General features: G+C 47.6%; 1 protein-coding gene and 1 non-coding gene across 2 annotated transcripts; both read left to right on the top strand.

Moving 5' to 3' along the window:
• Positions 1 to 1,851: 1,851 nt before the first annotated feature.
• RNF39 (ring finger protein 39) lies at positions 1,852 to 25,134 on the top strand. The gene is made up of 3 exons (XM_035107013.3): positions 1,852 to 2,809; positions 19,821 to 19,846; positions 22,310 to 25,134. The coding sequence occupies exons 1-3, from the start codon at positions 2,459 to 2,461 to the stop codon at positions 22,311 to 22,313; spliced, it is 381 nt and encodes a 126-aa protein (XP_034962904.1). The 5' UTR covers positions 1,852 to 2,458; the 3' UTR covers positions 22,314 to 25,134.
• On the top strand, positions 21,607 to 21,695 carry TRNAY-GUA (transfer RNA tyrosine (anticodon GUA)). Its single transcript is given in 2 exon segments — positions 21,607 to 21,643; positions 21,660 to 21,695. It is a non-coding gene; the product is annotated as a tRNA-Tyr (tRNA).
• Positions 25,135 to 26,167: the final 1,033 nt, after the last annotated feature.

The raw sequence follows: 26,167 nt of genomic DNA, 5'->3' as shown, positions 1-26,167 counted from the left end.
TTTTTTGTGCTCCTGGGAAAGAGAAGGGCGACTTGAACTTCACCAAGAAAGAAAGGGTGGAGCGAAGCTCTGGAGAGCATTCAAGTACAAGTACTGTATTCCCCTTCCCAACAGAAAAATCCATTCTATTGCATACAAAACATACTATTGGCAGAACAAACAGTACACACCGCTGCCAAAATAGCTGAGAGGAAACACAAGAATTTGACAAGAGAAAAGACCCAACCTTGGGTGGGGTTTGTTTGCCTGCTATTGCTGTCAAATATTTCTACAGTGCTGTTGGGTTGCCTCGGTCACAGCTGCTTTTCCTTTCTGGACAAATCAGGTGCATCTCTTTTTTTCTGCCCATGACCGAGACATCTTTACTGGGGTCCACACGCCTTGTACTCTGGATTCCCTAACCTGGAATAACTGCCTATCACCACCCATGTTCTCCATGCCACAACCTCCAGCATTTCACAGACGAAAATAGGTACATACGCCCTTATTCTTGCAAAGCAAACCATTGCAATCCCACAATGTCAGCATGCCATGCAAACACATCTTGCAGGTTGCTTGCAAGATGTCAGCCGGCCCCGCTGCTGTTGGCCCCATGGTGTGCGGACATGTAGGGTGGATTGTTACTTTTTGTGATATATTAATACCATATTGGCCTGAATAGAAGCCACACTCCCCCCCCCCCAAATTCCACCCGTAAAAAGTGCGGCTTAAATTTGCGACCTTACAAAATCTGGCTTTTACGATATCACTGTAGGATTTTCTTTTACATTTGCAATTTGCAGGTGTGAGTGCCTGCAGAATTTTAAGGAAGCGGCTTATATTTGGGTATCGTCTTTTTTCCTTTCCTCCCCTCTCCCCTGAATTTCAAAGGTGAGGCTTATTTGCGGGGGCGGCTTATATTTGAGCCAATATGGTACATCGTGAAAGCCTCTTTGCTGGCTTCTTGTGCTCCCTTCCAACCCTACATTTCTATGACTCTAGATAGACTTAGAATCAATCTTGGACTTGGAAGAGACCACAAGGGCCATCCAGTCCAACCCCCTGCCAAGCAGGAAACACCATCAAAGCATTCTTTACATATGCCTGTCAAGCCTCTGCTTAAAGACCTCCAAAGAAGGAGACTCCACCACACTCCTTGGTAGCAAATTCCACTGCCGAACAGCTCTTACTGTCAGGAAGTTCTTCCTAATGTTTAGGTGGAATCTTCTTTCTTGTAGTTTGAATCCATGCTCCGTGTCCGCTTCTCTGGAGCAGCAGAAAACAACCTTTCTCCCTCCTCTATATGACATCCTTTTATATATTTGAACATGGCTATCATATCACCCCTGCAATAGTCCTGTCCCGGTTCCAAAGATCTTAAAAAGCCCAGAGTTATACTAGAAAAATGTGAAATTGCCTTGGTTTATCAAAACCTTAAAACAGATGAGGGCAGTTGTAGGATATGAAATATCAGGGTGGACATGATTCTCGGTGTTCATGTGCATGGATTTACCAGAGCTCTTTAGAACCATTCAGAGCCGGCCCTGCCATTAGGCAGAGTGAAGCGGAAACCTCAGGCAGCAGATGCTGGGAGCAAAGGACTGGAGGCAAGGAGCTGGAAGGAAGAGCTGTCTGTTTCCCACAGCCTGCCCTGCGCTCCTTAATGTAGCCTGTTTGGTGGAAGATGTCACCCCATCGCTACCAACATTGAAGTAAGGTTCAATTGTCGGTCCATTTGGCTTTTGTACACAGAAGAGGATTTCAGCTGCCTATCCGTCCTTGCTGCCAATCACATCTGCCTGCCACATCATTGCACCACAAGCTAGCTGTCAGTCCATGGAGATTCAACAGCTAAACTATTATGGCTTTTTTTTTTTTTGCATGGGAGACGACACAGGAAGCTCACCCCCCCCATTCTTATTTGGAGTTGCTTTGGGGGATTGAACCTGGGACCTTCTGCATGCAAAGCAGATGCCCCACCACTGACCTCTGGCCCCCACTTGTGGTGGAGAAGACCACCACTTTGTCCTCTGCCTCAGGCAGCAAAATGTCTTGGGCTGGCGCGAGATCCATTCCTGCTTTGGGGCAGATCTGCCAAGCTCAAGGAAAGATGGGCATCAGGATTCCAGCCCTAGCACTGCAGATACAACCCCAGCTGCACCTCCTCCCGCCTCCCTTGCCCCCGCCAGCATTAACAGCTATGGCTTATCAGACGGCAGAATCTCCCTGAGAGCAAAAAAACGAGCTCGTCTTCCATCCCAGAGGCAGTTCCTGCCACATTTTGGCAGAGAAAGCTGAGCTCACCGCAGAGCGAAGAGGCTGGTTGTGCAAGAGTTGTTTACCTGCAGCTGGAGCTGGGAGGGTGCTCCTCCCCGGACCTCCCCGGTGGCCCCACCCCCTTCTATAAAGAGCCAGGCACTTGGCTGGCAGCATCAAACCACAGAACACACAGACAGACAGAGACGCACGCACACACAGCATGGAAGGCAAAGGGCTCGTGGCTCAGCTGCAGAAGGCAGCTATCTGCCCTGCCTGCAGGGGGCACTTCAAGGACCCGGTGATCTTGGATTGCGATCACAGCTACTGCCGGGCCTGCATCACCCGCTACTGGGAAGAGGCGGCTGCGACTGGGAAGGGCCCCAGGGTACTCTCTTGCCCCCAGTGCAAGGCAGTTTTCGAGAGGAAGAACCTGCGGACCAACGTCAAACTGGCGGTGGAGGTCAAGATCACCCAGCATCTCAATGCCAAGACGGCTCACGTGCCCCTCGCACCCAAGTCCAGGAGGCGCCGTGGGGGATGGATTCCTGCAACCGGAATCCAGGAGGAAAAGGTATGACACGAGAGTAAGGGGAGTTGGGGCTCGCCAAGGGTCAATGCCAGGACTCAGTTCTAGAAATTGCAAAAAAAGAGCGAGAGGATAGAAGGTCTCTGAGTATGTGCAGAGTGCCTCTCATCGCTGAATTGATTTGGTATTATTACATTTGCATCTGGCCCTTCTTCCCCAAGGGACAACCGCAACTAGCCCTGCTTTCCATGAAGAAAGCATGAATTCCAATTAAGCTACCACCTTTCATTTCAGACATGAAAAGGCTTGTGTCGCAGAATCTGAGATAAATTTGCAGGAAACCTGCGTTTTTTTTCTTTCTTTCACATTTTTAAAGCAAATTCCTTTGCCGAGAAGATCTATTGCTATATAAGGTCCGTTTCAAACCTTTCCCTTTATCTGAATAGAAGCAATAAACAGCACAAGACTGAGGGTGGAAAGAAAGTCGCCATCCACTTCTGCTTTTAAGAGGACAGGCGGAAATTCAGTCAGTGAAGCTTTCCCCCAGTACAGGGATGCAGAAAACAGTTCCTGTTGAATTTCTGACTGTCACTCCAGCAATTAGAAGGCAACGAAGCCAAGGAAACAGAGTAGATACTGAAGCGCACAGGGATGTTCTCTTACAGCTGGACAACATGAGTAACTAAAAACCAGAGACGTAACCAGCAGCAAGAGATATCTCTCCTTTCCCCCTCCTCGTATGTCAGCCTTTGCCAACTTGGTGCCCTCAAGAAGTTTTGGACTACAACTGCAGCTGGGGCTGATGGGAATTGTAGTCCAAAACATCTCTGCCTAGAAGAGGGATGGGGAAACACATGGTCCTTCTACCATCCTTGACCATTGCCTTGGGCTGTTGGGAGCTGGAATCCAACAACATATGGAGGACAACAGGCTCCCGATCCCTGTTCTAAAACCTCACTAGGCCAACAACATGGCCTAGAACGTCAGGAGCAGACTTCATAAGAAAGACCCTCCAAGGGCCTCTATTTTCTAGGGACAGTTCCAGATTTACAGAAGCCATCCCAGTTTCTGATTTGATCCTGGAATATCCTGTTTTTCCTTAGGACGTCCCTATTTTCATGGGAGAAATGTTGGAGGGTATGATAAGATGGTGCAGATCTGACACTGGACCTCTTTCAATTTGGGTGTGTTAGCAACCACAGGGCGAGGGAGCCACATGGATCAATACAACGGGGCTTTTTCTTACCCTGTTATCATGTGCTGTTTCCCTAGGGAAATTCCCCTCCAGCCTCATTCGTAGATTTTCTCAAACTGAGCAAATTTGTCTCCTCCAAGCTACGGGAAAGGCCGATGCTTAGCGGCAGAGCATGCTCTCTGCACGCAGGTAATTCTCGGCACCTCCAGGGAAGGCTGGGAAGGACTCTGAGAGTTGGTGACAGGTGAGCCACTGCGCTCAGGGCAAGATGGGTGAACGGTCCAATTTGTTATCTAGGAGACCCAAGGTTTTCCCATTTCTCCTGCAGACTTAGGCAGCCATGACAAGGCAGCAGGGACACTCGAGTTATGTGGGAAGGCAGGCCTGTCAATTTGGAGGCTCCTCAGGAGAAACGCCCCTTCATTGGAGGTTTTTAAGCAGAGGTTGGATGGTCAGGGGTTCTTGAGCTGTGAAAGGATGTCATATAGAGGAGGGAGAAAGGTTGTTTTCTGCTGCTCCAGAGAAGCAGACACGGAGCAATGGATTCAAACTTACTGACAGTAAGAGCTGTTCGGCAGTGGAATTTGCTACCAAGGAGTGTGGTGGAGTCTCCTTCTTTGGAGGTCTTTAAGCAGAGGCTTGACAGGCATATGTCAAGAATGCTTTGATGGTGTTTCCTGCTTGGCAGGGGGTTGGACTGGATGGCCCTTGTGGTCTCTTCCAACTCAATGATTCTATGATTCCTGCACTGCGTGGGGCTAGACTTCCAGCTCTGCAGTTCTGTGATTCTATAAACACAAAGCAGGGGTGAGGCAATGGCATGATAGCCATGAAGAACTATTATTATTTATACCTTTAAGGGGGATGCATTTTACAGAAGGAGCGAGGGGAGGGAAGGGTCTCTGCAGATCCCCAAACCTCACCCTCCTCAAAATCCTAGCAAGGCTACGTGTCTTTGACCTGCACAGTGAAATGTTCCTCGTTGATCTTGCATTTGTCCAGTCTGAGGCTCCAACCTTATACCCACTTGCAGGGAAAAAAGCCCCACAGAACTCAGCGGAACTGAATAGACATGTCTAGGATTGTACTGTCAGACAGCCAGTCCCCAGGATTTCAACATTTAAAATAACATGCGCTCTCTCTCACACACACACACAAACAAAATGCCTCAACCGAAACAGAAAACAGGCTTATCTGGTATGCCATTGACATTAGTATTACAGGTAGCCTGGATCTCAAAGCGGCAGATAGAAAGAGGAAGGAGAACAAAACCGCTTTGTATTATTTGGGGGAATATGAAACCTTCTGCCCTTCGGATGCAGAGCCTTCAATTGTCCGTATTTTCCAGGGACAGTCCTGGAATTACAGAAGCCGTCCCAGTTTCTGATTTGATCCCAGAATGTCCTGCTCTTCCTTAGGGCATCCCTGTTTTCATCGGAGAAATGTTGGGGGGTATGCAGATTTTGCCGGGTCACAACTCCCATTATCCCTGACCATTAGCTGTTCTGGCTGGGGCTGGTGAGGGTGGGGTGGCATACAAATGTGAAAAATAATGAATAAAATCATCAAAGTAAGGGGATAGCTTTCGTAGAGGCAGGAAAAAAGCTGGCAAACCTACTGACCTCCATTCTGGAAGGGGGATTTCCAAACGCATTGCAAGAGAAAGGAGTAGGGTGAACACTTAGATATTTGATCTTAGATATTTGATTCAGATACTGGACTCGAATTACAGCTGCCAACTAACTAGGGGTGGTTGGGAAAGAGGCACAGTCCCTTTCGACTAGAGCTTGAGCTGCCTTGCATATCAGCCAGTGAATCTTTCTTAAGACATGGAAATATGCATAATCACTTGCTAAAGTCTGCAGAGGAAGCTACTATATGAAAGGCACAGGTGCATGGGCTGGGAAAGAAGTTGGCAACCTTCACGGCAGGAGGAGATAGAGGAGGAAACTTGATACTACAGCAAAAAGCAAAGAGGAGAATCAGAGGACAGAAATAAAAGCCACAAAAATGGACAGCTATGTATTATGTAATAATTACATTTTACGTGAAGATGATAGTCATACAGGCGTTTTTAAAATAGTGGTTTCTCTTCTTGTAAATATGCATGTATGAGTGTCTAGCAAGGTTTTATGTTTGTGTGTGTATGCAAAGCTTGCTGTTCTTATCATACACTATCCTGAGGGTAATCCCATCTATTTCCATCGGTAATGAATTTAGTCTGATCGCAAACCCAGATTTGAGTTACAACATCCTTCTTGCGTTTTTTTTTTACACTGAATTTTCGTTCTCCTGGAAGTCTGAAAACTTGGGCATTCTTCCTGCTGCAACAAGATGATAATCCGATAAGATCCAGCCTTCCTTACGTAATGCCTACTAAAAACAGAAAAAGGCAAAGCATAATACGGAATTTGGAATTTAGTGGGAGAACCTCGTGCAGTGGAAATTTCATGCACCTGATCTGCCTTCTGAGATTGCACCAGCCACAATTTATCGGGCACATCCCACAAATCCTTTGCCTTCTGTTGCTTCAGCATCTCCTACAGAGCTAAGGTGGAGACCAGATAGAGTGGCCTTGCTGTTCTCGACAGGCAAGATCCGCAGCAATACTGGTGAGGCAGCAGGATGGCAGCACATGCAAATGAGTGATGCCATTGCTGAAACCGGGCATTTTTTTTTTAAAAAAATCTTTCAGGCAAAGTGAGGTCAAAAAGTTTTCACTCCTGGTCATTGTTGGACTCCATCTCCCATCATCCCTGACCATTGACCACACTGGCTGGGGCTGATGGGAGTTGTAGTCCAACAACAATGTAGACGAAAGGCAGCCCACCCCTAGTGTAGACACTGGCTGAGCTACATGGATCAATGGTCTGTATTGTTTATAAGATCCGCTGGCCTAGGAGTGGGCTCCTCTGTGTCTGACTAGGACTGGAGACACCTGGATTCAAATAAGCCACGGATAAGAACAGGCATCTCCAAACTGCGGCCCTCCAGATGTTTTGGCCTACAACTCCCATGATCCCTAGCTAACAGGACCAGTGATCAGGGATGATGGGAATTGTAGTCCAAAACATCTGGAGGGCCGAAGTTTGGGGATGCCTGGATAAGAACATTCCCACCAAGTGTCCAGGGAAAAACGGGACATCTCGTATTTTCACACGAGATCTCGGTGCCCATTTTGGGTTCCTCTATCTGGCGACGCAATCTGGCCCTGAAAAAAGCACCTTTTAAAAATAATATATTTTATTAAATTTCCATAAATTTTACATCAAATTCCAATACATAATGATTTTTTCTTTTGCTTTATCGACTTCCCATCCCATTTTCCATGGTATTTTTTTATTTTAAAAAATCTATCTCATTGCTCTCTTCACTCTTTAATATAATAAGCAAAATACAATAATCTCTAATTATTTCTGTTGCTCACACTTCAAATCCTGATCGCAAATTTATCATATAAAAATGTTTCTTTAAATTGTCTGCAAAGGGCTTCCACACTCTTATTTTAGCTGTTAGCTTTGCTGATTCAGCGTAGTCCATCACTTTGCTGATGCATTCTTCTTTGGTAGGAATTTCCTCATCTTTCCATTTCTGTGCATAAAGAATCCTAGCTGCTGTTGTTACATACGTAAACAACGGGAAAAAAAGATTTTCCAGGGCCGCGTGAGATCGAAAGGAACCGCTTTTTCGGCTCACCTGACTTAGCCATATTTCTAACATGCAGCCAAATTCAGCAAACCGCTAGCCAGTTCAGGTATTCATGTGTTCCAGCTCAAGCACACCTGGTACAACTAATGAAGCCCTTTTTTAGTTGCATCAGGTGTGCGTGAGAAAACGCCTGTTGTATTTGTGCTGTTGTGAGCAATTCTGTTCAGGGGGTTGAATATCAATGAGCCTGGAGAAACCGGTATAAGTTGCATTTCAGCTAAATTTGGGGAAACCATGAAGCATCCATTGTGTCGAGCTATTTCAGTTGCTTTTGTTTGATTTGCCCATTGCAAACAGCTGAAAGTCTGTAAATTTTGATAATAAGCCTGTTGTACAATGGGGGGGGGAGAGAGAGTTTGAATAATTTCAATTGCGACTGTGGAGCTGTAGAGTTGGAAGGGACTGGCCCTTCTTTGAAATGGAAAATGTGTTTTAAAGACATAGTATACATGCACAGACTCACCTTTTGATTATAGTTGTCAAGTTCTCCCTTTTTTTTAAGGGAAATTCCCTTATGCTGAATAGGCTTCCTCGCGAGAAAAGGGAAAACTTGACAGCTTAGCACCCAGGCAGGGTGGAAATCTTAGCACCCAGGCAGGGTGGAGATGCTCCTTTAGGTACAGTGGTACCTTGGTTCTCAAACTTAATCCATCCTGGAAGTCCGTTCCAAAACCAAAGTATTCCAAAACCAAGGCGCGCTTTCCCATAGAAAGTAATGCAAAACGAATCAATCCGTTCCAGACTTTTAAAAACAACCCCTAAAACAGCCATTTAACATGAATTTTACTATCTAAAGAGACCATTGATCCATAAAATGAAAGCAATAATCAATGTACTGTACTATTAAATAAATAAGACAGTTTTGCAGATCATAAAAATTAAAAAAAAATTTTCTTACCTGCACTGATGATAGTCATTGTTTGGATGGGGTGCTTTTATCCATTTCCGCAGACCATCAATCAATCAATCAATCAGTAGCTGAACTGGGTTCCACACAGTCACAAAAACAAATTAATCAAAAAAGCCTCAAAAACAAAAACACAAAATAAATAGAAAAAAACAAAAGCGCCAAACTTAATCAGTTCCGGAAGTCCATTTGACTTCTGAAATGCTCAAAAAACAAGGTACAGCTTCTGATTGGTGCAGGTGCCCCGGAAACAATAGCCAACAGCCGCATCGGATGTTCGGCTTCCGAAAAATGTTCAAAAACCGGAACACTTACTTCCGGGTTTTTGGAGTTTGGGAACCAAAACGTTTCAGTACCAAGGAGTTTGAGAACCAAGGTACCACTGTATTAGGGCCCCAATCACTCGGGGCTTTATACATCTGCATTAAATTGGTGTTGCTCATACCTTATAACAACTGCAGCAATATCGCTAACCTCTCAATAAAAGCAAAGAGATGTTTGCTTTGGTACGTACATGCCTAGGCGGTTTTAATTGTCACCCCAGAATATTAAGCCAACAAGCTGGCCCAAGAGGTAGGTGTAAGCACAAAGGGTCTGAAATGTAGGATGTTCACAAGACTGCTCCCGCTTGCTCATCCCTTAACTGGCAACCTATTATCATCGCAATTCAAAGGATTAAGAGTCTTAACTGGCCGTAGTTACACAGCTGTGAAGCACCAGGCCTGACACTTCCTGGGACAACAGCTCTGGGGCCAGCCTGGTCATTGGACACACAAACCGGAAAAGATCATCACTGCTAAAGCAAGCACACCTGTCAGCAGCTCTATGGTAAAGCACCTGCTCTGCAAGCAGAGAGTCCCAGGTTGTCTCCATGGGATGCTGTAGCACTGAGCCAAGACCCCTCCCTAGTGTCCTTTGACATTGGCAACAGAAGCCTACTTCATTTGTTCAAGAGATTTGGCTCATCATTGCCATGGTGGGTCTAGCAGGACAGAAGAGCATTCTAATAATGGTGTCCGAACATGGCAGCGAAGAGAGAAAGTGGAGAGAGGAGGCAGGAAAAGCACCTGGCAAAATGACAGATCCGTAGGAGGGGTGAGGATTCTGATAGGATCAGGATCCCTCTGATTAAGGCTAATTTCTCGATCTGGTTGAGCCTGTCCAGAGACATGCCGCAGCCCTAATGATTACCAGTCCCTTGGGAAAGGATGGTTTTGGAAAGAGATGTCATCATACGAGGACAAGTAGAATGGCCGTGGATTATTACAAAGGAGGCAGATATATGAGCAGATTTTTTAATTATTTAAGTAAATGGGCGGCACTGTGGTCTAAACCACAGAGCCTAGGGCTTGCCGATCGGAAGGTCGGCAGTTCGAATCCCCACGACGGGGTGAGCTCCTGTTGCTCGGTCCCAGCTCCTGCCAACCTAGCAGTTCGAAAGCACGTCAAAGTGCAAGTAGATAAATAGGTACCACTCTGGCAGGATGGTAAACGGCGTTTCCATGTGCTGCTCTGGTTCGCCAGAAGCGGCTTAGTCATGCTGGCCACATGGCCTGGAAGCTATATGCCAGCTCCCTCGGCTAGTAAAGCAAGATGAGCGCCGCAACCCCAGAGTCGTCTGCGAGTGAACCTAATGGTCAGGGGTACCTTTTCCTTTAACTGAAATTGTGGCAGATGGAAAATGGTTCCACATCAACATGGGATTTGGGACTTCAGTAATGAACAAGACAACAGATGGCACTTCTACCTGAGCAATAAACCCACTGGCGAAGTGAGAAGGTGAACCATTTTACAATGGACACAATGCCTGAAAAGCACTCAGGGTGCCTCAGATCTCAGCCTCTACGATCTCTTGGATGAGGAGAGGCCACATCCCTGGGAAGGAAGACTGGCTGCTTGAATTTTTCAGTGGAAAGTGCCTGCTCAGGATTGTGCCCGTTCACAGATGATCAAAACATGCAGATACAAAGCTACCTTCCAGCCAGATCCTAAAACTAAAATAAGTCTCTAATTGAAATTGTGGCAGATAAACTGTAGCTCCGTATAAACATGGGATTTGGGACTTCAGTAAGGATCAAAAGATGGCACAATCATCTTCCCCCTAAGCAGCATATTTCCTGTCTCTAGTTGAGGTTGCCAATGCGGTACCTGTGGGCACAGTGGTGCCCTTGAGGTCCTCTGCTGGTCACCACAAAACATAGGAGGTGATGAGGTTCACTTTTTCTCCCTTGAAAAGTCCATGGAGCTGTCAGAGAGTGTTGAACAAGTGACCCTCTTTTCCTCTTCTTCCTTCAGCTCTGTGTAGTTTCTGACACTCCGATGAGTTCTACTGTAAGAGGCCAGAGAGTGTGGCACCCATGGAACTCACTTAAAAATCCAGATATGACCATAGGTTGGCAACCCCTGCTTCTAGTGCAAGATACACCATATTAGTGTCATTCACAAGTATCTTATGCTAGGCTATGAGGTGTTTTTGGTATGGTCAAGAGTCTCCTCCAGCACCATAATGGTGCTGGAGGGGACTCTTGAGAGTCCCATGGACTGGAGGAGACTCTTGAGAGTCCCATGGACTGCAAGAAGATCAAACCTATCCATTCTGAAGGAAATCAGCCCTGAGTGCTCACTGAAAGGACAGATCCTGAAGCTGAGGCTCCAATACTTTGGCCACCTCATGAGAAGAGAAGACTCCCTGGAAAAGACCCTGATGTTGGGAAAGATTGAGGGCACAAAAAGAAGGGGATGACAGAGGATGAGATGGTTGGACAGTGTTCTCAAAGTTACTAACATGAGTCTGACCAAACTGCGGGAGGCAGTGGAAGGCAGGAGTGCCTGGCGTGCTCTGGTCCATGGGGTCACGAAGAGTCGGACACGACTAAACAACAACAATGAAGTGTTCTTATGCTCACTTAGGACCCATCAGGGTTAAAAGGATGTTAAGATTTTAAATTCTGCTCCCTCCCCTCTAATAAATAATAATAACAACAACATGACTTATATGCCACCCATCTGACTGGGTTGCCCCAGCCCACTCTGTGCGGCTTACAACAACAGCTCTGTGAGGTACTTTAGGCTGAGAGATGGTGACTGGCTGACAGCCATCCAGTGAGCTTCACGACTGAATGGGTGTTTGCACTCTGGTCTCCCAGATCCTAGTCCAAAACCCTAGTCACTGCACCACGGTGATGCAATCGACTCAGCAGAACAGTGACCAGGCACCAGGACACAGAGCAGCAATGATGTGTACAGCAATGAGTGCACCATGTCAGATACTTCTAGTATTCCAGGCATGAGGAAGTGGCAGGAGAATTTCCTGTCCTTGACTGTATGCAACATCGCTGGGAAGCAATCAGAAACTCCACCTGACACCAGTTCCAGAAAGATAAGTTGGCATCATCTCAGCCCTGACCTCATGCTCACTCGGAGCACAAACAAACCCGATGCTCTCAGGGCAGGAACATTGTCACTTGTGCCTGCATCCTGAACGCCACCTGTCGTGTGACTCCGAATGACATCCACCGATTAAGCTCAACTATTGCTTGTAGAAAATGACAGATAATTATAGCGTGGGGCTCAAGAGGCCATTGGTTTAGTGCTTGGCATCAAGGGTTGGCAGGTTTATTTTATTTTTATTTATTTATCTATCACACTTATCGCCTGCCTTTTTCTCCGAAGAGCTCAAGCTGGTGTACACGGTTCTCCTCCTTTAATCTCCACAACAACCCTGTGCGGTGGGTTGGGCCATGAGGCAGTGATTGGCCCAAGGTCACCCAGTGAGCTTTGTGGCCAAGAGGGGATTTAAACACTGGTCTCCTGGGTCCTAGTCTAACACTCTAACCACTACACCACCCTGGCTGCAACCTGGAGACGTGTGCCTTTAAATGTGTTGATGCAATGGATGTCACAGCAGCCTCAGGTCACTTGCCCATTGCTTAGTCCCTTGCTCCCACTTCGCTGCTGTTTGGCACACCTGGAATTTAGGTTTTCTCCTTCTTACCTTTGATACGGGATGTTGCCCTTTCGATCCCTTGCTGGAGGAGGAAAGGTAACAGCCGTGGCTCCGGCATGCTTCTCTAAAGGAGCATCTCCACCCCCATCGTTCTGCCCGGACACTGAGGTCCAGTGTCGAGGGCCTTCTGGCGGTTCTATCGCTGCCAGAAGCCAAGTTACAGGGAACCAGGCAGAGGGCCTTCTTGGTAGTGGCACCCACCCTGTGGAATGCCCTCCCACCAGATGTCAAAGAGAAAAACAACTACCAGACTTTTAGAAGACATCTGAAGGCAGCCCTGTTTAGGGAAGCTTTTAATGTTTAATAGATTATTGTATTTTAATATTCTGTTGGAAGCCGCCCAGAGTGGCTGGGGAAACCCAGCCAGATGGGCGAGGTATGATTAGTAAATTATTATTATTATTATTATTATTATTATTATTATTATTATTATTCTCTGCTCATTCCTCCCTCTACGACTTTGTCATTCCCCTTGCTTTGGGACTTCAGGTGTGCCACATATATGCAGCAGGCGATGCAGTGGGGTGGACAGCCAGTACCATAAAAATAATGGGCAGGAGATAGAGCAGCCAGCTAACCACAACCTAGTCTAGTCAGCTCTTTAAAAGCAGTTTGACCTTCAGAAATGAGCTGGTGAAAATTTCACTCCACGGTAATAAACTTGAGGCAGATGCTTAGCGCTGACTCAGACCATTGGGCTGTCCAGCTCAGCATTGTCCTCAATGGCTGTCCAAGATTTTCTCCCAGACTTACGTGGAGATGCCAGGGATCAAACCAGGGACCTTGTGCTTGCAAGGCAGAGGTTCTACCACTAAGCTACAGCTCTTCCACTACCCAATTGCTGTTAACATCAGCCCATTGATGCTGATCTGGCACAGCTGCAGGGAACAGTTCAGAACCTCAATGGAAGACGACATGGAGGAACTCCAGGCCACTGTTTCTCCCTCTTCACTTGGAAGGCAGCTCCCGTAGTTTGTGGTGGGTGGCTCTGCTGCAAAACCCGATAGCTCTCTGCGAAGGAGCAGTCATGTCGAGCTGCACCAACGCGATACATCTCTTTTTGCCAGCAGCATCGCACCTGGGATCCATAAACTTGCTCATTAGAAGCTGGCAAAGCTGGATGAGTCACTAATGCATGGCAGAATGTACCTAGTCAAATAAGTACTTTTGGGGAAAGATGCTCCTGTCTAATAATGTCAAGCAGCTCACATCACAGGAAACAGGGGCGAACCGGGCCACACAGTGAGAAAACAGTCATTATATTTAACTATGTAAATCTAAGGCATACGTAGTCATGCCACAAAAGGACACACCTGCTGTGCACTGGTGAGTTGTGGATTGCTGACACCATATCCATGTTTTGCTCTCGCACAATCACTTGGGCAGGTTGAGATTTCTAAATAGTGGTATTATGCTCTTGCAATCACTTTAGTTCCATCCACACTACACATTTAAAGCACTATCAAACTGCCTTAAACAGTTGCGGCTTTCCCCAAAGACTCCTGGGATCTGCAGCTTGTTAAAGGTGCTGAGAGTTGATAGGAGACCCCTATTCCCTTTGCGGAGCTACAATTTTCGGCCATATCACAGTGGTTATAGCATCTGCTTTGCATGCAGGAGGTTCTAGGTTCAATCCAGGTAAGCCTGGGGAGGATGCTGATCTGGAACCCTGTTTTGCTGCAGCCAGCCAGTGTAGACCAGGGTTTCCCAAACTTGGGCCTCCGGCTGTTTTTGGACTACATTTCCCATCATCCCTTTCCACTGGTCCTGTTAGCTAGGGATTGTGGGATTCGTAGTCCAAAAAACAACTGGAGAACCAACTTTGGGAAACCCTGGTGTAGACAATACTGAGCTGGAGGGTCTGGTTCTCAGTAGAGGCCAGCTTCCTATGTTCCTATATTTTGGCTCAGGTGTAGATCATCTGCTTTGATGATCCTCATAAGGCCTGGAAACGATGCCTTATGAGGAACGGCTTAGGGAGCTGGGTATGTTTAGCCTGGAGAAGAGAAGGTTAAGGGGTGATATGATAGCCATGTTCAAATATATAAAAGGATGTCATATAGAGGAGGGAGAAAGATTGTTTTCTGCTGCTCCAGAGAAGCGGACACGGAGCAACGGATTCAAACTACAAGAAAGAAAATTCCACCTAAACATTAGGAAGAACTTCCTGACAGTAAGAGCTGTTCGGCAGTGGAATTTGCTGCCAAGGAGTGTGGTGGAGTCTCCTTCTTTGGAGGTCTTTAAGCAGAGGCTTGACAGCCATCTGTCAGGAATGCTTTGATGGTGTTTCCTGCTTGGCAGGGGGTTGGACTGGATGGCCCTTGTGGTCTCTTCCAACTCTATGATTCTATGATTAATGCTTTGCGTCAAGAAGGTCCCAGGTTCATAGCTGCCAAGTCTCCCGCTGAAAAATGCGGGATCAGCAGCGGCGCGGCACCGGAAGTCGCTTATACGCAACTTCTGGACATGTGTGGAAGCGACTTCCGGTGCCCCTCCGCCCATGCATGGGCACCGAAAATCGGGCAGAGTGGCACCGGAAGTCACTTCCACGCATGTCCGGAAGTTACGTAGAAGCAACTTCTGGTACCGCTCTACCCGATTTTCAGTGCCCAGGCATGGGCAAAGCGGCACTGGAAGTCGCTTCTACGCATTGTCGAACAAAATGGAGCCTACCTGGCAGGTAGGAAATCCGGGGGATTTCCGGGATTTTTTTCAATTTGGGAGACCAGTGGGAAATGGATCAAAATCCAGGAGTTTCCCGCAAAAAATGGGAGACTCAGCAGCTATGCCCAGGTTCCATTCCTGGCATCTCCAGGTAGGGCTGGGAGAGAAGCCTCCCTGAAAGGCTGGAGAGCTTCTTCCAGTCAGTGTAGACAATACTGAACTAGATGGACCAAGGATTCAACTCTGGATAAGGGCGCTTCCTATGCTGCTTTAGATACAGGAGACAATCATGGCATCCTTGTGGACGGATGAGCCCGTGGTGCTGGAGGAAAACTCGTGCCTGACACCTCTGCCCCAGACATAGGCAGCTCATAAATTCCTGGAGGCTGAGCTGGTTGTGGGTGACCTCATGTTCATCGAGTGGCTGAAGCATGCAGCAGAGCAGAGCGAAGGTTGCAAACTTTAATTGGCACTGCTGAGGCTCAAGGCATGTAACTGATGGGAAGGATTTCAAGGACACCGCCCTCCCCCGTGACTCAACCACTCGTAGGCCAACCATTAGGTAAGGCAGCCCAGGACAATGGTGTGTTTACGTTGCTCCATGCCTCAACCTGGGTCGTAGCCAAGCACTCCTGAGTATCAGGCATAAGCAGCACGTGGAATCCCAGGTGAGCAGGTGGCACACAGAGTCTTCTTCTTCTTCTTCTTCTTCTTCTTCTTCTTCTTCTTCTTCTTCTTCTTCTTCTTCTTCTTCTTCTTCTTCTTCTTCTTCTTCTTCTTCTCCTCCTCCTCCTCCTCCTCCTCCTCCTCCTCCTCCTCCTCCTCCTCCTCCTCCTCCTCCTCCTCCTCGAAAATGGTCTCAACAGTGAGTCGGTAAGTGACTGTGGAGGCCAATTCTATATCCACACGTCCTTCCACAGTGGGGACATAGGTTTCTGGGCAGGAGCTGATCACGGCGAGGGTTTGCCAAGTGTGCCTTCCTCTTGGCATGTTTCTCCCTTTCGTCCTGAGTCCGAGCGTCTTCAAAGCCCATGACAAATTTGGTAAAGGCTGTTCTCCAATTGGAGCGCTCGCAGGCCAGTGTTTCCCAGTTGTCGGTGTTTATACATGTGTGTCCAAATGTGTACATGGAAGGGGCTCCAACTCTTTCCCCACCAAAGCCAATGTAACTATCGTTAACAGCTGCCTGGCAGAAAATAAACAGGCACAGCTTTTTTCCCAAAACCAAGGTGACCATGATGGCACCTGTTGATTTTCAGGCTGATGTACAACTGTTAAAGGGACAGATCCTCTGTCGGGGAAGGTGGGTGGGTGGGATAGCCTATTTGAGTGTAATTGGAGAAAGGAGAGATTTTAGGAGCACACACGTTCTTGGGAAGATAGCAAATCCCATAGCAGCGTTCTCCCTGCAAATCGCATCCTTTGTGTTAGTTGTGTAGAGGAGGGAAATTAGGCAAACATGTCTGCCCCAAAGGAACAGACAAAATTGCACTTACTGAAATTCATAATTTGGTTAAGGAGTCAAAACTGTGTCATTGTGAGCCCTGTCCTTTTGCAGCTGGCTGCCTTGTTTTTCAGACCTGCACGCGCACCCTTCAATTTAGCAATTCATTTCGTACCGTGGTCTGGGGCTGCTTGTCCAAAATAGTGGGCCTGCCCCTTTAAATAATAAGCACATGGAAGGAGCCCGTGTCCCACCCACCAAAGGTGGTTGGAACCCCAGCTGTCATTATCCCTCACAACTGGCCATGCTGGCAGGGGATGATGGGAGTCCAGCAACATCGTGCTAGCTGCCCTGACATAGCAAACACAACAACATAGTTTATTTCCTTGCCAAGCCTGGAATTATAATAGCAAGAGACCAGTAACCCTTTGGAGGAGCCACAGTTCTTTTCCTTCTGCTAGTTCTCCACCCATCTCTTCTAGCTCCCCATCACTCTTCTGAAGGGGCAACCAGAAGCTGCCCTACCATCAGGCCAGAGTTGCAGGGAGGAACTTGTGAACATCTAGATCAGGCATCCCCAAACTTTGTTCCTCCAGATGTTTTGGGCTACAATTCCCATCATCCCTGACCACTGGTCCTGTTAGCTAGGGATCATGGGAGTTGTAGGCCAAAACATCTGGAGGGCCGCAGTTTGGGGATGCCTGATCTAGGTGCACTTGGACTAAACTCCCATTATCCTTGGCACCTGGCTGTGCTGACTGAGGCTCATGAGAGCTCACCACAACATCTGGAGAACCACAGATCCCTCCATCCCTAGTGCAGCAGGACAGTTTCATTTGCCTTTAACCCAAATACCCTCTTGCCTGCGGAGACTGGAGAGCAGGCTATGGCAGAAGGAACAAATACATGTGTACCTGGTTCAGGAGGGGACAACATTCAGACAGCAATCTTTGGCATGAGAACTGGGGTAACACAAGCATGGCCTGGCTTTATTTAACTTGTGAGATGCTGGAAGATATGTCTTCATCTGGGCTTGGGGGCACTTGCCTTCAAGCCCTCTGCTGACCTTCATTAGGACACTTGGATTGTCTAGTTTGCATTCATAAGAGCTCTGCCTTGACTGGGATAATCTATATATATATAAATGTAGAATGCCCATGTTTGTACTTCCACACTTTTCTCCAAAACCACTTGCCCGATCAGCCTCACATTTGGCCACAATATCAGATGTGCATGTGGGAGTGTTTCTATCCACTTACATTGACCAGATGACACACCTAGGACAGGTAGAAACCTGGATTTCTGTACAAAAATAGTGCGCCCTCCAGTGGACATCCAACATACAAAGGACAAAAATACTGCCAGAATCCCGCCCACTCCCCATCCAGCCCCACCACCCCGGAAACCAGCCTGCCCCAGAGACCAGGCATCTGCCAGGGACCAGGCCACCCCAACAGTAGCCCACTCCCCAGTGACCCCCGCCTGCCCCAGAGATCACGCCCCGTCCACTCCACAACCCATACCTACACCAGAGATCACACTGGCGTCAGGGACCAGACTGTCCCGAGACCACACCCCTCCCCATCCTGCCCGATCCGGAGTCTGTGCCCACCCTGGAGATCACACCACCGACAGGGAAGAGCCAGCCCGAGAATAGCCCGCTCACCATCCCTCACCCCCCAACCAGACCTAGAACGTTCAGGGAGCAGAACGCTCCACAGTCCGCACACCCACACATCCTGCCGCCGCCAGGGAAAGGGCCATCCCAATACCACGCCACTCTCCATCCCGGCCAATCCGCGGTCCCCACCTGCCCCGGAGATCCCACCACTGCCAGGGAGCAGGCCATCCCGACAACAGGCCACTCCCCAGGGACCCCCGCCCGCCCCAGAGATCACACCCTGTCCACAGAGCAAGCTACTCCACAACCTGTACCTACCACAAAGATTGTGCCACCACCAGGCTAGGCTGAGTGGAGATAGGTCCTTGCCTAGGTGGGCTCAAATAGGGGGCAGGGATAGGTAAAGCATTGCCTGGGTGGGGTGGGGGGTTCAAAATACGGGGCAGGGATAGGTAAGTCCCGCCCTGGGTGGGGTAGGGGGGTCCAAATAGAAGGCAGGGATAAGTAAGGCCTTCCCTGGGTGGGGTGCGGGGGTCAAAATAGGGGGCAGGGATATGTAAGGTCTTCCCTGGGTGGGGTGAGGGGGCAGAATAGGGGACAGGGATAGGTAAGGCCTTGCCTGGGGGGATGGGGGGGACTGAATATGAAACAGGGATACCTCAAGCCTTGCCTCCGGGGGGGGGGCAGAATAGGAGACAGGGATAGGTAATGGATCGGTACAGGGTGGGGGGAGACAGGGATGCGCCTATGTAAACATAACACATGAAAACCAGGGGGCCTCTGACGGTCAGGGGAGTCTGAAGGGTGGCTCTGACCCTCCATTTAACAAACTGAGCCACAGCAACGTGTGGCAGGGCCAGCTAGTGTGGAATAAATAAGCATAATGCGCAGATAGGAGCAATTGATTTTTGAGGCACTCGTCTCCTCCTTGGGGGCTTCCCACAAGCATCTGGTTGGCCGCTGTGATAAAAGAAGCTCAACTAGATGGGCCACTGGCCTGATCCAACAGGGCCCTTATCAATATTGCAAATAAGTAAGCAAATAAATAAATAAATAATCCTCTGTAGATGTGACTGCTTCCATTTACCAGCCATCAAAGTCAATGGCCATCACCGTATATCTTTTGGCATTGAATTCCAATTAAATTACGCTTGTGCAAAGAAACATTTTACTTTTTTTTCCTGTGTCGACGGGCCAACACAGCTGTTTTAAATTTTATTGAGTAGCTGGTCATTTTCATGATTGATCTATAAGGCTTTTAATGGTCTTTTTTTTTAAAAAAAAAAAGTTTGTATATTGCTGTACACTGCCCTGATATTTTATGAGAGTGCAGTATATAAACACCATCATAAATAAACAATATAGAATAAGTTCTGGCTTTGCTGAACCTGCTGCCAATCCATATAAATCTGACTCAACACATTCTTCCGTTTGCTACTGCTCCATCGATGTAGACAAGATTACAACCTTGACCTATCTATCTAATTTCACCTTCTCTCTCTTTTATCCAGGAAGTCATCAGAGAAGTCTGCAGATGGTGAGTCTACTCCACCTTCTCAGTTTCCAGATACTTGATAACTAACCTTGCCAGGCATTGAATCTGGCAGCTTTATGCAAGCCAAAAACACACAGTGCTGGATTTACGTATAAGCTAAACAGGCTATAGCTTAGGGCCCCACTCTCTTGGGGGCCCCAAAAAATTTAAAGGAAAAAAACCCTGGATGTACATTTCCAAAATATGAGATAAAAAACAAATAAAATAAAATCTACATGCAGCAACAGTGTTTTGTGTTGTGTAGGCTCCTATGATGTAAGTAATGGGCCCCGCCTGCTAGCCTGCTCCCTAAAATATCACTATCACTATTAATATACTTCTTCTTAATTGTATTTCAGTTCAACAATCATTTCGATAAAATACATATTTTGTTATGTGCAAATGGATTTAGATACCTATTAAGTCCATAAATCACCATATAGCATATATTCAACACAAAATACAGTGACAATTTGTTGTTGATGACAAAGGGTAGTTGGACATTTATCTAAAGGGCCCTGTTACCTCCAGCAGATTAGGGCCTCATCAAACCTAAATCCAGCCCTGCAAACACGGGGTCAGGGCCGTCTCTAGGCCTGGGCTGGGTGGCGCAATGCGCCAGGGCGCCTGGCCACCAGGGGCGCTGGTGCGCCAGACAGCTGATGATTTAGAAGGACCAGGGCCATCTTAAGACTTAAGCATATCCGCCACGGCGGACGGAGAAGGCGGCTGGACCCAGCTGTGGGTGCCTGCCGAGGCGGAGGAGCAGTGGCGGCAAGAGATGACAAGCCATGGCCGAGGCGGCAGGAGAAGGCGGCAGGGTTGTTTGGAAGCAAAGGTCTCCCCCCGTCCTTGGCCAGCCCAGCCCAGCCTGCACCTTCCGGGGCCTCGCCCACCTTCCCTGCCCGGCAAAGCGCAGCGGCCGCCAGCGGACAAAAGTATCCTGGGAGGGACGGCAGAGTTATTTCCCTGCCCGCCGCCTGCGGGCACCAAAAACGCTCCAAACCGGAGTTGTAGGGCGAGAGAAACTCTGGGAATTTTTTTTGGGGGGGGGCGCCGGAGGGATATTCACACCATGGCGCCGGATATGCTTATGACTGTTCTGCATGGGATTAAACAGTACTATAAAAGGTAAAGGTAAAGCTTCTGGGTCATGTGGCCAGCATGACTAAGCCGCTTCTGGCAAACCAGAGCAGCGCACGGAAACGCCGTTTACCTTCCCGCTGGAGTGGTACCTATTTATCTACTTGCACTTTGACGTGCTTTCGAACTGCTAGGTGGGCAGGAGCTGGGACCGAGCAACAGGAGCTTACCCCATCGTGGGGATTCGAACTGCCAACCTTCCGATCAGCAAGCCCAAACAGTACTATACTAAACATGTTTGTAGGAGAAAGCTGCTTAAGTATCAAATTGCAGGCCATTTTAGGGTTGGGGGGGCAACCCTGGGGCTTTTCAGTGGGTCATTCACTCCAAATCCCATCAGCCCCAGCAGCACCTGGAGGGCCGAACATCCTCATTTCTGCTATAAAGGATTCCCCACATCTCAGTTTATCATCTTTTGGTGATGCTGTGATCCACACAGGTGCTGGAGCTGCCACTGCTGCCTTAGCAGCGTCATAACTTTGGGCCAAGATTTCTCAAGGAATATATGGAAGCTTTCATTGAAATTCCACTTCCATGCCCTGTAGGCTAATTGCTATCTATTTTTAAAAAGGAAGCCGCATCCCAAGTTGAAAAGAACAAGGCAAAGCTTTGGGCTTGTTCCTTCGATAGCTCAGCTGGTAGAGCGGAGGACTGTAGATTGCTCAGCCAAGCCATCCTTAGGTCGCTGGTTCGATTCCGGCTCGAAGGACAAAGTGTTTTTGCTTGTCAGAAGTAGCTCCTGATCTCTCAACCCACCATACACTGTGGCTTCCCTCGTCATGACTACAGTCTGGAGAAACCCACTGAGTCATGGGGGTTTGTAGTCCATCAGTGACCAGAATGCCACTGGTTTTCCCCTTCCCTGACATAGACGGTCCTTTAAAATATTGGCTCTGAACTGTTGAGGGGCATTAAATGTCATCACAATCTTAATTGCGCCTGGAAGCGCCTGCTAAAAAGGTTTTTGTTCAGACAGGCCTATCCAGATGTAGAAGCCAGCAAGTATTTTTAATATGCTTTTAGCTTATTTTATATTTTAATCATTTTCTGCATTTTTTTTTAAAAAAATGGCTGTTTTAACTCCTTTTTATTGATAATTTTAATGCTTTCTTTCTTTTTTATAAACCGCTTGGAGATTCTATTTGCAATCACGTGGTTTACAAATTTCACGGAATAAAATAAAAATAAGATGTCTGACACCTCCTATACAGAAACACCCTTGAAGTTTCTCCACTGAGCAACTGGCACCCTGAAATGCAAGTGCTGCCCTCCATCCTAGTCTTGATATTTATTGTTTGTGTATCTTCATTTTTCTCTCCACAGCTAATGTGGTTCGGATGCTCCCAGACACCCATATTCACCTGAACCTACAGAACAACCTACCTGGAGCCCCTCGAAGCAGCAATCCCTGCTTCCCGAGATTTGAAGACCCTCAACAAGATGGCCAAACAAGCCATCTCCAAATGGCTCAGGCTAAAGCATGGAGGCAGCTAAATTTGGGGAGGGCTGCTGGTGGTGGAGAAACTGAGATTTCAGCCAAGCACGAGGCTCTGGATTTACGAATGGACCTGCAAGAGTTAGGGAGACTCTTGTGCTGCAGGGCTTAAGTTATTTTCTAGAGAGAGATAGCAATCTGTCTCAGAAGCTACAAGATGCATTGGCTTGGTGAGGGGGCGGGCGGTAAAAGTGTTCCATACATGGCAGGACCCCCCTTTACTTTGTTAGGGTTTAGAGTTTGGAGTTAGAGGTTTCCATCATCCCCACCCCCGGTTCAGATTAAGCTGTGCCACATAATTGAGCAAAACAGATTTTGGTTAGGCTAAATCTGTGAAGAGTGACTGGTTCCATGTTTGACTAAGTCTTCAGAAGTGCTGGTACCTCCAAGTGTCACTTGACGTGGGAGAAGACTAGATCTTGGAGAAGAACAATTTGTTTTCTTTTAGTTTATCCATCCCTGCCATTTTCCTCTACTAATTTCTTGTCTGCCTTGTCTGGGAAGTTTCTCTGTTCCTTACAGGGTTTAGTACACACTGCTGACACCGTGCTAAATGGCAGAAGGAATAACTATTTGACATGAACTGGTATTCACTGAAAGGCATTAAAGTCACCTGAAGTTCCTAATGCAGTTATTTCACAAATGACCAGTGGGTGGTGCTGTGGGGTCATTTATCTTTCTGGCTAGCTTAAAAAAAAAAATCTGTCAATGATTCTAACCAGCTTCTAAACTTGACCCAGATACCATCTGAGGGGAGAAATTTGTAGTTCAATGATATACCTTATTTCCCCAAAGTCTACTCCCCTTTCCACAATATATTGTACTGCTGATAAGGAAGAAAATGTATTATACCACAAATAATGTTGTGTTTGTTTCGTGTACTACCGTGTTTCTCATATTTTAAGGCATCCCTAAAAAATAAGGCATGGCAGTATTTTCATGACATGGCGAAATATAAGGCATACCCCGAAAATAAGACGTACCAGTACCAGGTTGTGGTGGGAGCAGGTCTGTGCAAAATATGGTACCGTAAGAAAAGGAAGATGCCTCCTCGGAACCGGATGCCGCTGCCACGTGGAGCTCCGTCCGAGTGGGAGCCAGCAAGAGCTGCAGCACGCACAGCAAGAGCTGCAGCAGGAGCCTCAGTGCGAAGCCCGGCTAAGGTAGAGCCTCAGCGAAGGCTCAGCAGGAGCCGCGGCGGGCAAAGAAGAAAGGATCGGGACCCTGCTAAGCAGCCGGCAGGAGCCTTAGTGCGCAGCGCGCGAAGCCCGGGAGCTGGCTGGAGGCGCAGCTCAAAGCGCGCGATCGGTAAGCCCCAGCAGCCAGCAGGAGCCTTAGCGGGCAGCGCGCGAAGCCCGGGAGCTGGCTGGAGGCGCAGCTCAAAGCGCGCGATCGGTAAGCCCCAGCAGCCAGCAGGAGCCTTAGCGGGCAGCGCGCGAAGCCCGGGAGCTGGCTGCAGCCGCAGCTCAAAGCGCGCGATATGATAAGCCCCGGCAGCCAGCAGGAGCCTTAGCGGGCAGCGCGCGAAGCCCGGGAGCTGGCTGGAGCCGCAGCTCAAAGCGCGCGATCTGATAAGCCCCGGCAGTTTTTGCAATTTGATCTGCTCTACAATTCTCTTTAATTACTAACTCTAACACGGTTGTGTGTGTGGGTTTTTTTCCTTTCTAAACTGCCTTATGGATATTTCTGCTTAAGACATGCTAGACATACAATGAACTCTCTCTCACACACACACATTACACATTCTAGATCATTAGCAGCTAATGACTGCTGTCAAAATCTGGGTGTCCAACTGTTGCTTCTAGAATAGCTATAAATCAGAACACAATCACACCACACTCTCAGCCTAGCATACCAGGTGGGTTTTTTTTGGGGGGGGGGGGACAATGTAAGCAACATTTCTCCTTAAGATCAAAACTGTTGGTTTGTGATTCTGGTTTAAGAAGGAACTTTCATGAAGACGTTTGCCAAATTAAATTGCTGTGGTGTTTTTAAAGATGCAAGAAACAGAGAACATAACCCAGTAATATTGCAGCTACGCTGCCTTTGGAACAGATTCTCCCCTTCTTGTTTTAGCTTAGCTGCAAATCATAAATTGTTCTGCAACATCAGCAGTACAAGGGATTATCTCATAATCCATCCTGATGCTATTCTGCTTCTTTCTTTTTTTAAAAGCAACCTCTTAAAAAAACACCACACACATTCTCAAAAGCAAAGCTTCATTTTCTATAAGGCTGGCTATGCAAATGCTTTCAGATGAGTTTTGCTCTTTTGAGTAACTTCCTTAACAAGTTGAGGTTATTTGCAAAGAGAGAGTGAGTAAGAGTACACAACAGTGGCAGGGTATTGAAATCTTCAGAATGGCACTGTGCCCCAGAGTGACAACTCTATGATGCTGCATGCATACAATGCCTACCGGTAGTTTGCTTTACCATACTTAATTAAAAAATAAGGCATCCCTTGAAAATAAGACATGGTGTGTTTTTTTGAGAAAAAAATTAATATAAGACATGTCTTATAATATGAGAAACACGGTATATATAATTATTTTAATTTTTGTGTGTCTCAAGTTATTTGAGTCCTTCCGTGGAATGGACCTTTAACTGTAAATCCATGGGCAAGTAATTAAAAAAAGGCATTATCCCAAAGGAAATCAGTGGTTGTTTTTCTTTTCTTTGATGAGGAGTTGGCTTGGAAGGTTTGAGTGAACAGCCAATGGAAATTTCCCCAAAGGCCTAGCATAACATCACATAAGCAATTTCCTTCTCCTTTCCCCCAGTAATGTGGAGAACTAATCACACAGCACAATTCAAGGTTAATTTAGAAGGTTTGAAACCCAGAGTCCTGATTTGTTGTTTTGTGGTGGGTGGCACTGTGGGTTAAACCACAGAGCCTAGAACTTGCCGATCAGGGTTAGGGTTAGAGCCTAGAACTTGCCGATCGGCGGTTCGAATCCCCGCAACAGGGTGAGTTCCCGTTGCTTGGTCCCAGCTCCTGCCAACCTAGCAGTTCGAAAGCACGCCAGTGCAAGTAGATAAATAGGTAACGCTCCAGTGGGAAGGTAAACGGCATTTCCGTGTGCTGCTCTGGTTTGCCAGAAGCGGCTTAGTCATGCTGGCCACATGACCCGGAAGCTGTACGCCGGCTCCCTTGGCCAATAGAGCGAGATGAGCGCCGCAACCCCAGAGTCAGTCACGGCTGGACCTAATGGTCAGGGGTCCCTTTACCTTTAAGGGATGGTTCTGGGGTGGGAGTCTGAGACCTTTGGCCCTCCAGATGTTGCTGAACTACAACTCCCATTAGCCCCCAGCAAGCATGATGCCCTCCAAATGTAGTTGGCCAATATCTCCCACCATCCCTGTCCACCAGCAACAGAGGCCATCTTCTGAAGCAGGGATGAGGACGCTGCGGGCCTGCAGATGTTGCTGGACCACAACTCCCATCATTCGGAATCCTGACCACTGTCAATGTTGGCTGGGGCATATAAGAGTTGGAGTCCGACACTGGGAGCATCATTGGTTCCCATTCCTGATCAGTAGGCCGCTTCATACCTTCTAGCTGCAGGTGGAAGGGGGACCTCTCTAGTTAGAGAAGCAGCATGTCAAAAACAAGGTCCCACCAACCTAACACGCTTATTTTTCTACGAACCAGTTGCCTCTTCCCTTCCACAAACACACACACACACA

Source organism: Zootoca vivipara, chromosome 2 (genome assembly GCF_965207765.1).
Source record: "Zootoca vivipara chromosome 2, rZooViv2.hap1.1, whole genome shotgun sequence".
Lineage (NCBI taxonomy): Eukaryota > Metazoa > Chordata > Lepidosauria > Squamata > Lacertidae > Zootoca > Zootoca vivipara.
This window is presented reverse-complemented; position numbering and strand designations above follow the sequence as displayed.

What these genes read in the sequence shown, in the direction of transcription:
- RNF39 (XM_035107013.3), top strand. Translation starts at nt 2,459, where the DNA reads ATGGAAGGCAAAGGGCTCGTGGCTCAGCTGCAGAAGGCAGCTATCTGC. An exon ending in CCGGAATCCAGGAGGAAAAG is followed by an intron (nt 2,810 to 19,820) that starts GTATGACACGAG and finishes TCTTTTATCCAG; the next exon opens with GAAGTCATCAGAGAAGTCTG.